Consider the following 14,911-nt stretch of genomic DNA (forward strand, 5'->3'; position numbering starts at 1 on the left):
CATTGAACTTGTCACGCAGTCACGCTACGTCGCTACCTCACGCAACACAACAAACATTCGAGATTCTCAGTTCAAAAATCCCAACGACAGGTCGCGGTTTGCTCGCTCGATTCTCCCGCGGTCGCGCGACGAGAAACCAAAAGCGCCCGCGAAAATAGCAGCAAATCAAAATAAAACCCACAGTGCGCTCTCTCTCTCCTCCTATACTATCCGCTTCCTCAATTCTCTTCCCCTTTTATCTCCAAATTTAAACCACATTGGGGGAAAGGAGAGATGGTGATTTAGAAGGAAAGAATGCGCAACCGCGGGGATCGATATCGCAACGCAATCCCCCCCTAAATCCCCGAGTTCCCGAAGCTTCCTGTCCCGTATAGAACCAAAAGCTTTTCTGGTGGTCTTGGTCTTGGTGGTGATTGGAGGAGCGGATGATGGCGGCGCCGGCGCCGGGGAAGGGGAAGGAGGTGGTGGTGGCGGAGGAGGAAGAACGGAAGGAGGAGGAGGAGGAGGAGGAGGAGGCGACGTGTGATGAGCTGGAAGAGCAGATGGAGTTCCTGCGGCGACTCGACATCGGGGAGGAGCGGGAGCAGGAGGCGGCGCGGTGGTGGTGCCGCCGGGAGGACGCGGCCACGACGTCGGGGGCGGCGAGGTGGTGGCGCCGGGAGGATGTGGCCACGACGTCGGCGGCGGCGGCGAACCGCCGAGTCGTCCCGGCGTTCGGCGGGGTGGCGATGACGCCTGGGAGGATTTGGGCCGACGGCAACGCGGTCGCCGGACCACCGGCGCCGACGCCGCCATGGACGCCCCGCCCCCGCCGCCACGGCGGCATGCTTGGCGATGATCGCCACGCCCGCGGCGGCCACGTTCTTCTTGGCTCCCACGAGTTGCAGGTTCCGGCCGCCTCCGCCTCCCCCTCCTCCTCCATCTCACGACGCGCCGCCGCCGCCGCCAACGCCGGCTGGCGTTTCGCCGGCGCGGACACGCCGCAGCTCGTCGTCTACCTCGCCAACAACGAGCACATGGTGCTCCACACCCTGTTCCACGCCCCGTTAAACGAAGCCCACCTCGTCGCCGAAGTCATCGTCGACCACGCCGCCGACATCATGGAGAGCATCCATGGCCAGCGCCTGCTCAGCTGCGTCCTCCACAACTGCTGCTGCGAGCTCCACGAAGCCATCGTCGCCAAGATCACGCAGCACAGGGACAGGTTCTACAGGATCTGTGTCGAGAGGCATGTGCATATACTACACCATTTACACAATTGATGATGATTTCTCTTCTCAAGTAAAATTCTAATGGTTGTAGATCACCATTGATGATGATTTCTCTTTGATCTAATGACACTTTTGCTATGATTTCTCTTCTCAAGTAAAATTCTAATGGTTATAGATATTGATCTAATGACACTTTCGCTCAATCGATCGATATGTTCGTCGCATTCATGCAGGTCAGATGGTGTGGTGACGATGATCAGATCTTGCAGAAGCTTGAAATCGTGTCAACTTGTGAGGAACGCCATCGTGCCGTGGGTGGGGCGGCGGTCGAAGATGCAGAGCCTCGTGACAGATTCAGATAAACTTAGGGTGATACAGGCATGCATACAGTGTTTTCCAGCCGACATTGCTAAGGTACTTCAGCTTATCTTCTTCCATTATTAACATTGCTAAGGTACTTTATCTTCTCTTCTTCCATTATAAAAATTCTAGCTGGTGTTAATTTGAGATTCTAGTTAATGATATTCTTATATTATAAAATGTTTTAATTTATACTCATAGCTGCAAGTGTGTAGCTACTAGCTAGAGAAGGCTGTATGCCATATTGCTAAAAAATGCCAACTATTGACTAACAATTTATAAATATTTGCCAACAATTTATAATATAATCAGAATAGTGTTTTTCGTGTTGACTAACAAAATATTGCCTTATTAATTATTGATGTATTTTGTTAAGGTGTTGTAGCGGATGTATTCTCACTGTAACAATTTAGAATTTCACAATATGCTAAACTTGACTTGAATTTTTTAAATTGGTTGAAATTTGTGTACCACTTATAATAAATTGATACTTTCTACATTTGGATATTTACCATTTTTGAAATATCAATTTCAACTTTTCTATGAACTAAGTGTCCATTGTTACCCAATGCTATACGAAACTTAATTTACACTCTACGTATTTAATGTGTTCAATGATGTTTTTGATTTGGCGATGAGATTAATGTGTTCTCACGTACATGTGTCATAGCAGTAAATTTGCAAGAATCATTAGTTAATTAAAATATAAACATTTTACTTCATGAAGTTCTAGATATTTACATTGTGTTCGCATTCCTGTTATATTTAGTGTCAATTTGGTTTTATTTTGTCATGTTTCTTATTACTTTAATGATTTATCCTTTGCAACTTATTTGATTGGCAGGTTTTAGTTGATGCTGTTGTTGAGAATTGTATCGAGATAGCTTGTCATCTAAACGGGTTGCTATTTCTGCAAAACTGTTTGGGGCATATAACATTAGAAGAAAAGTACAAGATTTTTACTCAAGTTTGTATTAACAGTGTCTATCTTGCTAAACATCGCAGCGGGTAAGTATTTAGAATCAATCATTAGCAAATATTATAAAATCTGCTATAATAGTATGATCATGAAATTTCATATGACAATATGAGGTTATCCTAAACTTTACCTATTAGAAAATGACTAGCCTAAAACTTTTAGCCCTTCGAACTAGATTATTAATAAAAATTAATTTCATTCTTTTCATATTTAAATAATCTACGTGTATCTAGCAACTACACATTATTATATTTGTTATGCTAATTGCATATGTAATAATTGATACCCAAGAATATATGACTATAAATTCTTTAGAAAATATTAATTTAGTTTAGATTGTATTGTGTAAGGATATCAATTTTATATTAATATTTCTAACTGTGCAAAACCTAAATTACATTGCTGAAAACAATAAAATATGTTGAGGGTACCATTTGCTCTTTTACGTTTGATGTATTGATTATGTTATCTTAAATTTTTTTTCATAGTTTCAGTTGACTTTCATAATTTGGGATTTATCATTATATAAAATTTTTAAACATTTCTTTTTATATACATCAATAAGTACTTACTCTACCTTTTTTCTAGAAATTATATTGTGCAGGATGTTTTGGAATTTGGACACCCATTCCACCTGGAAATAATAACATCATGCTTTAAAACACATTACGTGGATCTCGCAAGACAAAAATATAGTAGTCGTGTTGTGGAGAAGTGCCTTAAAGTATTTGGTGACCTGGAGCAATATTCGATTGTATGTGAGTTGGTTTTAGATCTTGACCACTTTAGAGATTTGGTGACAGATGAGGTTGCTAATTATGTAATCTCAACCGCCCTTCTTGCATGCACGGTACTTGTATTTATTATTTCCATAGTATATATTGCAAAACATGATGCTTGTATATATATATTGTAAATGTAACATCTAATGCTTTCTCTTTTCTCCAGGTTCCTGTTAGAGATATTTTGGCCAATACCATCATTTCCCTTCAAGATGTTAATCGACATCATCCTCATTGTTTAAAGATATTTGACATACTATCTAGGCTTGGTTACATGCAGTGAAAACTTGCGGAAGGTAACTAAGCTAATCAAACTTTTATCTATAAACAATTAGTTTGATAAATATTATATTGACTCTATCATTTTGAAAATCATTTGTACAGGATTTACAAGGAGTGGGTCCTATTAATTTGAACAACTACTAGATTGAAGGCTTTTCTTTCCATCGGCTTGACGCCATTCTACAATTATCTAGTTGTGTTTCCTAGAGATGTTTGTGAGTTAGGGCAAATGTGTCTTTTGAAATTAGAGATGTTTGTGTTAGGACAAATGTGTGCCTTTAAAATTAGAAAAAAATGTAATTGATGTGAACCGGTGTTGTGATTTGTCTATTAGATGTGCCTTGGTGTTGTTATGTTTTTTTGCCCGTTGTTTGTTGTTAGTTATTAGAGAAAGAATAACATCAATTCCATTTGATGGACACTATTCCATAAATCATTGGCTACTCCCAAAGTTTGTCTTTATTCTTCCTCAAAGAGTGAAGAGTGTGGTACCTTCTTCTCTGCATGGTCTATTGGCCAATCAATTAATTCATAGCTTGTGTTTTTTTTCCGTAAACTTCATGTTGCAGTAGTTTGTATGTACTCTTTCTTAATTAGAAATTTATTAGTTCAACCTTTCTTAGTGGAGCTATTTATTTAAAACACTGGATCCTACGTACAACTATAAGGTTACAAGGGTAAAATTCCTTATAATTTGGGATAGAGATAATATTGGATTTTCATCGCAAATTTGATCAGTACAGACATGCAAGAAACACGCATCAAACTCTAGTACTTGAGCTTTGATTTATTAGAGCTTGAGCCTATATTGGAGCTCAAAGATCATCTCAATCTTAGCTCAACTTTATAGGTAATAAAGCCTGGATACCTAAGTTTCACTCGAGTTTTCCGTTGATTAATAACGATTGTCATATGCTAGAGCAATTTTCTAAATTTCATATTGAATGCAAGCACCTTTGTAGAGGAGTAGTTGTTTGTATTATTTATAAATTGGGAGCGTATCCTATGCACACAGGCACTCGCGTGTACACACCGTGTACACCAACTAAAAATTATCACAAAAAATTCTAGGAAAATTCATACATGTACTTTCAATAGTATTACATCTACGTGCAAAGTCGCATCTTCAAATTCATTCTACATAGAGAATAACAAAAAAGATAAAATTCTAACAAAATTGCAACCTTAAAACTGTTAGATTTTTTGTTTTTTTTGTTACGGCTAAAATATAATGAATTTGACGTTAAGATTTTAACCCTAGGTGTAATACAACTGAAAGTATGTGTATGATTTTTTCTAGATTTTTTTGTGATATTTTTTAGTTGGTGTGCACGTGTGTACACGTGAGGGCCTGTGTGCATAGTATATGTTGCCTTATAAATTAGTCTACATATACACACACCTATTAACTAACCCATCCATGCTACAAAATGACCGCCTTGGTTATCTTGTTAAGAGAGAAAAGTAGTTATATCATTATTTACTAATACAAAATGACCGCCTTGGTTATCTTGCTAAGAGAGAAAAGTAGTTATATCATTATTTACTAAGCGATTATCTTGTTAAGAGAGAAAAGTAGTTATATCATTATTTACTAACCGCACATGTACCGTAACGCCCTAAATCACCTTTTAAATGGGTTTTATGATGACATTTTATTTACGATAATGAAAATAATTTACATCTTTGGCTTCCGCTATAAGGCAATAATAGAATAAGAGACCACTAGTTACCATCAAATTTGTCAAAAGAAAAAAAACAAATAGTTAGAAATTCTAATGGTGTTATCCCATAACATAACTGGAGACCATTAATTACCAATTCTTAATAGTGTAGCATTATTACCGGTAACAATATCTTAGATATTCCTCCTGTAGTAGCATTATAGATAAAAGAGTTAATTGGATCCATGCCACTGCAAATGTGACAAATCAAAAAAATACCACTACTATTCGCGTAATCGGATGGGTGCCACTGAAAATTTTAAAAATTGAAACCATGCCACTCCGTCACTCTTTCCGTCCTCTCCGTCGCTCTTTCCATCCTCCCCGTCCTCTTTCACGTCGCGTCACTGCTGCAAGCGCTTGCAATAGGCGGAGCTCCTCCTCGTTGGGAATGGCGGCGGCGGCGGTGGTGGCGGCCTCGCGGCTGCGGCTACAGGCGCCAGCGGAGGACGCCACTTGAGAGAAGGATTTGCCGCCTCCTGCCACCGATGGCGCGACCGTCGCGGTGCTCCTCCTGCCGCCGCCACATCCACACCGCCATCGTCCATCCATCCATGGCTGCTGCAAGCTTTGACGGTGCCAGCGCCGAGGCGCTCGGCGTGCATGCGGCAGCGACGATGGTAGAGCAAGAAGCGGCGGCGGCGGATTTGGGCGGCTGCCTTTGAGGTCACTCGCGGTGGTGGGGATTGGCGGAGGCGGTCGGCCAGGGAGAACGCGGAGCAGCGCACGGTCGTGGCAAGCAACCTGGTGGTGTGCCACGAGAGGTGGACGGCGATGGAGGAGCTTGCCAAGGAGAAGCCCAAGGCGGCGGCGCCGACTGCGGCCGAGGAGCCCAAGGCAGAGGCGCGGCAAAGGAGGAGGCAAAGCCGGGCGAGTTGGAGCTGGAATCGGAGGAGAAGACTGTCGTGGTCATGTCACGTCAAGGGAAATCTCTGTTCGTGACAGGTCACCAAGGACGAAGGGACCAATACAGTCGAGGCTATCGAGCGTCGCCGCCGCGTCCGAGCCGGCCAGGGCCGCGGAAGCCAAGGAGACTGTCTTTGCCGCCGCGTCTGAGCGGGCCGCGGCCGCGGAAGCCGAGGCGACCGTCGTTGCGGCCGCGTCCGAGCCGGCCGCGGCCGCGGAAGCCGAGGCGACCGTCGTTGTCGCCGCGTCCGAGCCGGCCGCGGCCGCGGAAGCCGAGGCGACTGTCTTCACCACCGCGTCCGAGCCAGCCGCGGCCGCGGAAGCCGAGGCGCCGCCGCCGGCTACTGATGATTTGGATTTGCTGATGTTGCGTATCCGTGTAGAAGAAACGGAGAAGAAACAAAGGGTCCGACGGAAATGTACATGCTCGGATGGAAATCTTAACGGGAGTGGCATGTTTTAAATTTTACAAATTTTCAGTAGCATGCATCCGGAAGTGGCATGTTTTAAATTTTACAAATTTTCAGTGGCATGCATCCAATATCATGAATAGTAGTGGTATTTTTTCAAATCAGCAAAATTGCAATGGCATGGATCCAATTAACCCTAGATAAAAAGTGAAGTCAATAGAACATAAAAATAACCTGCATATAGTTAAACAATTATTTTCCACTGAAAACTTTTTCATTATAATAACGTGAAATTATCTGGCATAAAGCACTAACCGTGTAAATAAAAGGAATTTGTATGATGAATATAATTATGCTCTACATTTCAAAGTCAAACTACGAACAAACTATGAAATTACATATTGCTATATAATTGCACACAATATAGCATTAAATCTCACTCCGGATGCAGTACTTCACTATATAATTGCAAACAATACATCATTGCACACAATATAGTCATATTTTTTTTCATGTGTTATAAACTCCATGTTTGAGGATCGCCGCATATGAAATCGTTTGTTAGCAATAAAAAAAATCCAAAACATTTTACACGAATTCAAATATCCTTGTATTGTTTTTTTGTTTTTGAGAAAACGAATTCAAGTTGTAGTATTCAACTTGCCCAGCGGACACACATAGTCATCAAATCATCCAAGAATAAGTTCATCTAAGATCCCTTGTCATCGTATCCGAGTTTCGTCCTACAACGGTCCCTCAACTGCCAAAACCAGCGCAGATACAACGGGTTCCTCAACTGCCAAAACCAGTGCATATGAGGTCCCTCGGTGTTTTGGACATCGGTTTTGGTTGACGTGGTGCCTACGTGGCTGATTTGACTTGTTCTTCATCTGACGTGGCATTGACGTATCGCTTACGTGGCAATTCGATCCGAAAAATAATAAAACTTGTGGGACCCACATGTCAGTTTCACATAGAAATTAATTAAAAATAGTGGGGCCCACGTATCATCCTCAGCCCTCCTCTTCTTCCTCCTTTGTCCCTCTCTTCATCGGTTCATCTCTCTCCCCTCTCGTCTCTCGCGACGGAGAGGCAGAGGCACGCGGTGACCGGCGGGAGAGGAGGGAGACGGATCCGCGTCCACACGCTCGTCTTGCCCGCCGAGGTTGCGGGGCCCACGAGCGGGCACGAGAGCGCCGACGACCTACCCAGCCGCGAGCTCGTGGGGCCCTTCGCCGTCGCCGTCGACCTCCTCGCGCCGCTCTTTGCTGACCTCCTGTGGCGCAGACCCGCGAGCGAGCGAGCGAGTTTGGCGGGGAGATGGGCTGCTGCAGCAGCCGGAGCGCAGACTCGCCGGCCAGCAGCGTCACGCGCTGGCGCTCCACCGGGAGCAGTGACGCCGACGCGTTCTTGTCCCCGACGACCCACACGAAGTTCACGCCGGAGTCCGCGAGCCCCATGCCGAGCTCGGCGACCTGCTCGTGCAGGAACCGGGTGAGGCTGCCGACGCAGACGTACACCACCGACTGCGCGGGATTCGCGTCGAGCCACGGGAGCGCGTGTGCGGCGTCCCCGCCGTCGCCGTTGACGAGGAAGACCGGCCTGATGGCGATTAGGAGAGGCTATCAATAATCTCCTGTGGAACAATGCACGGGATGAATCAGATGAACTCGTGCTCAATTCCTATAGCAAATTTAACCCCAGCTAATCTTGTAGTAAATGATTAATTAGCTAGTAGTAGCTAGTTTTGCGGTATTTATTTTTGCTTCCAGTAGTATAGCACGTGTGGACAACTCACTTTCGCGGGACGTTGTCCTCTCTTGCCGCGCACGGTGGTGGTGGGGGCGACGCCGCGCGCGCCCACGGAGACGGCCGAGTCGACCGCCGGCGGCGTCTCATCCAGCCGCGGCGGCGAGGCAGACGGGGAGGCGCTGGCCATGATGGAGAGGCAGACGGTGAAGGCGCGGGAGACCTCCCCGAGGATGAATGTGGTGGTGGCCTCGACCTGCCCCTGCCCTTGCCCGCGCAGCACCCGCAGCAGCGTCGTCAGCTCGTGCCTGCATGCCAGCTCCCTCACCACTGCCTCGTGCTCCTCACACGCTCCCCCCAAGCTAATGTCACCGCTCCACCCAAGCTAATGTCACCGCTACCGCTTCATGGCTGGTTTCCGTTCGTGTGTCATGCTCGCTCTCGCTTTATTTTTTTAATTAACCCTGGAGACATCTTTAGTATCGGTTGGTAACTAAAAATATTTTTAGTTTTTAAGTACCGGTTGGTAACATCAACCGGGACTAAAGATCCTCATCTTTAATCTCGATGCTAAAGATGTATTTTTACTACCGGTTGGTAATACCAATCAGTACTAAATATGTTTTTGGGACTTAGATTTAACCGGTACTAAAAAGTTAAGAGGTCCGCCTGCCTCACCTTCCCAAAAATCGCTAAGTCCCTCTCTCTCACCTCTCTGGCTCTCCCCTCTCCTCTCCATCCCTCTCCCCGGCGCGCACGGATCTGGCCAGATGCTACGGTCGTAGGGCGGTGGCGGCGACGGTTACCGGTGGTGGCGGTGGCGATGGCGTTGGCGGCTGCGGCTCCAGGCAGTGGCGGCGCACCCCAGCTCGGTCCCCTCCCTAGATCTAGCCTGAGGGAGGGGGAGGGCGGTGGCAGCAGTGGCTATAGACGGTGGCGCACCCCGGTGCGGTTCCCCTCCTCTCCCTAGATCCGGGTGGCGTCGGCTGCTCCCCTCCGGATCTAGCGCGGTGGCAGCGGCCCTCCCCTCCGGCTTTGGCGGGCGGCAGCTCCTCCCTTCCGGTGACGCTTGTGTCTATGGATTTGTTTTGTTTGTGAATCATGTTGCCTCTATGTGAATTTGCGATGCTTCTGTGAATTTGATTTGGTTTGATTGGATTGGACGGAGAATAGGAAGTGGAATATTGGATTGGATTGGGAATAGGAAGCTGTGGCTGCTGCACTTTTTTTTTAGCGCTGAAAAATCTCTTCGCGGGCGGGCCAGTTGCCCGCTTAGGAAAATCACGATTTTTGCAGGCGTTGAGGTACAGGCAGACCAGTTGCTCGCTTGCGAAAACTTGTTTTGTTTGTCTGAAAAATACTTTTTCTAGTAGTGGGTCCCATGGCCGGAGCTTGGTCGGGAAGTTGTTCACCCGGTCGACGCAGCGCAAGAACTCGCGACAGCGGCCGGAGCCATAGACGACGACGGCCTCGGCCATGGGGTGCTTCCCCGCGGAGCAACTCCCCTCGCAGGTGCCTGCAGAGGCATCTTCATCAGACATGTGGTAGTACATGTAGTTGAAGGGGCAACGTAATTCTTCATGGCTGCCATCGTCGTCTCCACAGATGTAGCACAGCTTCTTGCCATCTGCAGGTAGTTCCCTCTGGAAGGGCAACATGGAGGACATGACACATCTGAACCCCACCACATCTTTGAATGAACAAGATTTGGTTAATTGTTGTATTTATCCAGGATTAAATTTTGATTAGAATACTTTCAATAAGATAAGAGATGCTGCCTCTGTCTCATTTTGTGTTATTAAGCATATCACCACTATCGTAGCCCGCACAAACTTGAAACTTCTATTGATTTGCAGATATAGTGTAAATTAATTTAATGAGAACTTAGTTGTGAAACATTATCATTAGAGTAAGCCCATTTGACTTGTATAGGCATATTAATAATCAACATGAAACTAATGAACATACCACGTGGTGCTTCTAAGTTTTGGGGCTGCTCCGTTGCTGCTTGAATTTTTTGGGCTCCAGTGATAATTCTAATGACATTTTGATGCACATTTTGATCTAAGGCCCGTGTTTAGTTATTTGAGTGTAAAATTTTTAAAGTATACGGACACACATTTAAAGTATTAAACGTAGACTAATAATAAAACAATTACAAATTCCGTCTGTAAAGTGAGAGACGAATTTATTAAGCTTAATTAATCCGTCATTAGCAAATGTTTACTATAGCACCACATTATCAAATCATGGCGTAATTAGGTTCAAAAGATTCGTCTCGTAATTTACATGGAAATTGTGCAATTGAATTTTTTCCCACATTTAATATGTATGTGTCCAAATATTTGATGTGACTTATTGGCCAAAATTTTTTAGATCTAAATGAGGCCTAAGGTTCGGAAAGGCCTTGGCCCAAGTCAGACGGCAGCGGGCAGAACAGCCTATATAAACATCGTGGTTTCTCTGAGAAATCAAATTTAGGATATATAAGATATATCCAGATGTTGTGCCCCTCAAAATTGTTCTATTTTTTCGACGTCGGTGGTTTGGTGGTGAAGTCATGGATGCATGACTCTACCAACTGGTTCATATCCTGATACTTACGAATATTATGCACGTGAATATGGGCTTTTAACAGGATTTTCATGAAACCAGGGATGTGCTGTTGGTTTTCGTCTCTTTGAGCATGGTGCCCGTCCGGTATGCATCAATTCCAAATCATATCGGATGAAAAAGATGTTAAATCATCATCGAATGAATTTGTTGCACCGAAAACCTTAATATAGCACAAATAATAATTATGGCACAATCTGTGTAAGGTAAAAGGTATGCGTCAATTCCAATTTTATATGTCGCTGGAAACAGGACTTCGCCTTGATCGATTTGTCCCAATCTTGCATCTCTTTGGAAACACACCTCTTGACATGGATCACCTGCTCCTAAAGTAAGATTTGTTTGTATTTCCTCTATCGTTCAGAGTTCTCCAAATTCTCAACTCACACATTGAACACATATTACAATGATAAAATTATGTCTCCAATGCTAAACCGGTACTTGGACTCAGCTAAATAAAATAAGGCCCTTCTTGAAACGCGAGATTAAAAGAAAGAGGAATAAGCAAAACTGCTAAAGTTTTGAATTTTCGTGGCACGCTTTTTAAACTGTTAAACGGTGTGTTTCGTGTGAAAACTTTATATATGAAAGTTGTTCTAAAATACCAGATTAATCCATTTTTCAAGTTTGTAATCATTAAAACTCAATTAATCACACGTTATTACCACCTCGTTTTGCGTGAAATCTTCATCTTCATCTTCAGGAGATTCAAACACCACCATAATTTTGATAGAAATGCAAGTATGAAACAGATAATTGCAACATAGAAAAAAATGAAGGAATGATCATTTGAGTGATCCGTAGGAAAAATACATCTGGATGAGAAAGTCACGAAGGAAATTTTCTAAGAAATTAAATCTCTTGCTAGCTTTCCTTGAAAATCTTTGTTAGGATTGTCCATTTCATAGAATTTCAAAGAAAATCCAAAATATATATAGGATTATCTATTTCATATAAATTTTCAAAGGAAATGATATGATCCGATCTTTTGTTTCAAATGGCTTCATTGTTTTTTTTATGCGATTGAAATCTTCCATATTTCCTATGTTATCCTACAAATTAAAGAGGCCCTAACTACAATATGCACCAAGAAACTAGCGTGCATTGAAAAATAAAAACTAATTTGCCGAGCTTGAATATATCTGCCTCAATTATTTTCTCCCTAGCACATGACTACATTACGCATCACTTCAACATGTATAGATATAGCACATACTTCCTCTGTCTCGAAAAAAAATAAATTTAGAACTGGATGTGACATATTCTAGTGCAATGAATCTGGACAGATATATGTCCAGATTCGTAGTACTAGGATGTGTCACATCCAGTACTAGGTTGGTTTTTTATGGGATGGAGGGAGTACACAACATGATTAATTAAAAAGTGACAGCAACGGTAGAAGCCTCCAATTTACCACAATCAGTAACTCCCTGAAGAACATGGTACAGAAATTATTGCTCACCACAAAATGGTGCTAGGATGCATGCACATTTGTAACTGTAACAGACTCGAACATAAATTAAAGGAGAAGAAATGGAAAGGCTCATAGAATGTAAGAACTGATTGCCAAAGGTCATCCTGTACACAGCAAAAAATCTGGGCAAATCAAATAAACTACAAATTAAAAAGGTTATGTATGAACTTCAAATCACACGGTTAAATAATGTCAAATAACTATTTGAATGCAACTTCATTGCAATGGCCTTGTTTTGTCGCAAACAATAATTACTCACCATCTTTATAGTTTTCACATATTAGTACCAGGAACAGCAAAAAATTGTAATATAGATGAAATAAAATATCACATGATTATTCCGGAGTCATCGACAAACATCAAAGTACTTCAGCAATTTGTAGTGCACATGCATCATTATTGTCACACCAATTAAAAATATCACTATAGAACACAGAAGCTATGAGATGGAGACTTGAGAACACATGGGTCACATGTCGCATAGTACCCAATATTACATCACAGAATAGCTCACCGCCACCATGAATCACGTCGCAAAGCGGTTCTCCTTATAGTGTGCCACCAGAGACATATGGCTCAGGCCTTTCTTAACCATCTCATCTACAATAATGCATTTATTGTTAAGATTTGCATAACAGGAAGTACCGGTGTTAAAGTCAAGTAATGTATCAAAGTCAAGTAATGTATCAAGGAACTCAAATAATTGTTTGTCAGTAAACATCTTTCAAAGTTTACACCAAATGTACACGGACAATGGTTGTGTCCATGCAATGCTTTAAGTGACCATGTTGGGTACACCAATATAATGGAATGATAGGGTAAAAAAACATAATATAACTTCTGGTATATATCTCTACTGTTTGCATTTTAAATAATGCAGTTGAAAGACTAAGAATCGAACATTAGGCCCACCAACTATAAGAGAAGAACAAAGCACCAGAAGTTATTTTCATGGTAAGAAGTGGAATAACATCCCCATCTGCACACAACATTTCAGTAAATAGTTTAAATGGATTTTTATTCTTATGAGTAAAATAGAAACAGTATAAGCATAATCACCATGCACTCTCGCGTGATAAAGTAGATGATGGATGGAGGAATGTCGGGCGATCTGATTTACAAATCAGGTTAGCAAGCTGCAATTTGATTTACAGTCATCATGAATTAACGCGCAAATATCCGGATCTACAGTCGAACACAAAACCTACAATTAAAAATCAATTTCGGTTCAACAAAAATTCCAGTTGCTAGCTTACCTATGAATTTGGACTTGGATTTTTTTATCCAATCACAGGAACTCTGCAATCCACATTCGCCGGATGCATGCAATCGACCGCACATTGAGAACAGACTCGTGATATTCAGATAACATACATATATGTCATTTATCAGTTTTATCATATTAATCATGCATTTTCTTTTTGTTTGATCCATGTTATGAATATCAATTGCAGACATGGATCCTGGACTCTGCCTGTCCCCATCATTTGACCGGTTCTAGGAAAGGATTCCCAGAAGTACCATCCGGTTGATAAGATGCTGCACACGCCAAAAGGAGAACCGCTTGAAGTAATACAATAAGGTCAGAAAAAGTCAGACAAAGTGAAGCTGAAAAAGGTATACTACGTACCTGGCTCAGAACATAATTTGATGTTAGTAGCTCAGCTAGACCTGGAAGGATACCGATTTTCTTTCCACGAAGGGCTCTGTGATATCTTCTGGCAAAATACTCCCATGGGCACATCATTCCAAGATGCAGGCAACAAGCTGTACTACATACACGGGTTTAAGTATGTAGCAGGCAATTAAAGGAGAGCAAACCATTACACATAGTTTGTAATCTTCTGTAAACATGAACATGGTAATTGCCTGGGATTATGTCAGTAGCTGATATATGTAGGATTTACAAATACAGAGAAGCCCGTAAAGGCTAATTTGGGCTCGCACTTGTTGCTCAGGCTTCAATGGCAGTCAGATTCTGGGATGGCGCATTTCTTACTGCTGGGCTGTAAAAAAAATCTACTGATTATTCATACTTCCGTACCTTCATTTGTACTAGCTTGTTGGCCAAATCCTCAAACACTGATTATGCTTGTTAGGGTGTGTTTAGTTCATGCCAAAATTGAAAGTTTGATTGAAATTGAAACGATGTGACGGAAAAGTTGAAAATTTGAAGAAAAAGTTGGGAACTAAACAAGGCCTTGATCAATAAACATGTTTGTTGGTTCGGTAACCAACTAGGATTCTTCGAAGGAAAGCCGGCCGACACAGGCCTCTTCTATCTACATCTAGCAGCATCTGGCAGAGAAGATTACAAATTAACCTACTTCTCCCGATACATCTCCAATTCGGAGTCCAGCTTCGCATAAAGTTCTCCGCTAACTGTAGTTGCAGAGCGAGCGCTCCTTGGCCTCAAAATTG

General features: G+C 42.9%; 1 protein-coding gene across 1 annotated transcript; it reads left to right on the plus strand.

Moving 5' to 3' along the window:
• Positions 1-542: 542 nt before the first annotated feature.
• Positions 543-4,088, plus strand: LOC127783731 (putative pumilio homolog 7, chloroplastic). Its single transcript, XM_052310909.1, has 7 exons — positions 543-764; positions 987-1,228; positions 1,445-1,625; positions 2,416-2,579; positions 3,139-3,400; positions 3,499-3,628; positions 3,717-4,088. The coding sequence occupies exons 1-6, from the start codon at positions 543-545 to the stop codon at positions 3,613-3,615; spliced, it is 1,188 nt and encodes a 395-aa protein (XP_052166869.1). The 3' UTR covers positions 3,616-3,628; positions 3,717-4,088.
• The last annotated feature ends 10,823 nt before the right edge of the window (positions 4,089-14,911 follow it).

This window comes from Oryza glaberrima, chromosome 9 (assembly GCF_000147395.1).
Source record: "Oryza glaberrima chromosome 9, OglaRS2, whole genome shotgun sequence".
Lineage (NCBI taxonomy): Eukaryota > Viridiplantae > Streptophyta > Magnoliopsida > Poales > Poaceae > Oryza > Oryza glaberrima.

Excerpts from the sequence above, each read along its gene's own strand:
- LOC127783731 (XM_052310909.1), top strand. The coding sequence starts at position 543 with ATGGAGTTCCTGCGGCGACTCGACATCGGGGAGGAGCGGGAGCAGGAG. Across the intron at positions 765-986 it reads TTTGGGCCGACGGCAACGCG|CTCGTCGTCTACCTCGCCAA; the intron begins GTCGCCGGACCA and ends GACACGCCGCAG. Across the intron at positions 3,401-3,498 it reads CCGCCCTTCTTGCATGCACG|GTTCCTGTTAGAGATATTTT; the intron begins GTACTTGTATTT and ends TCTTTTCTCCAG.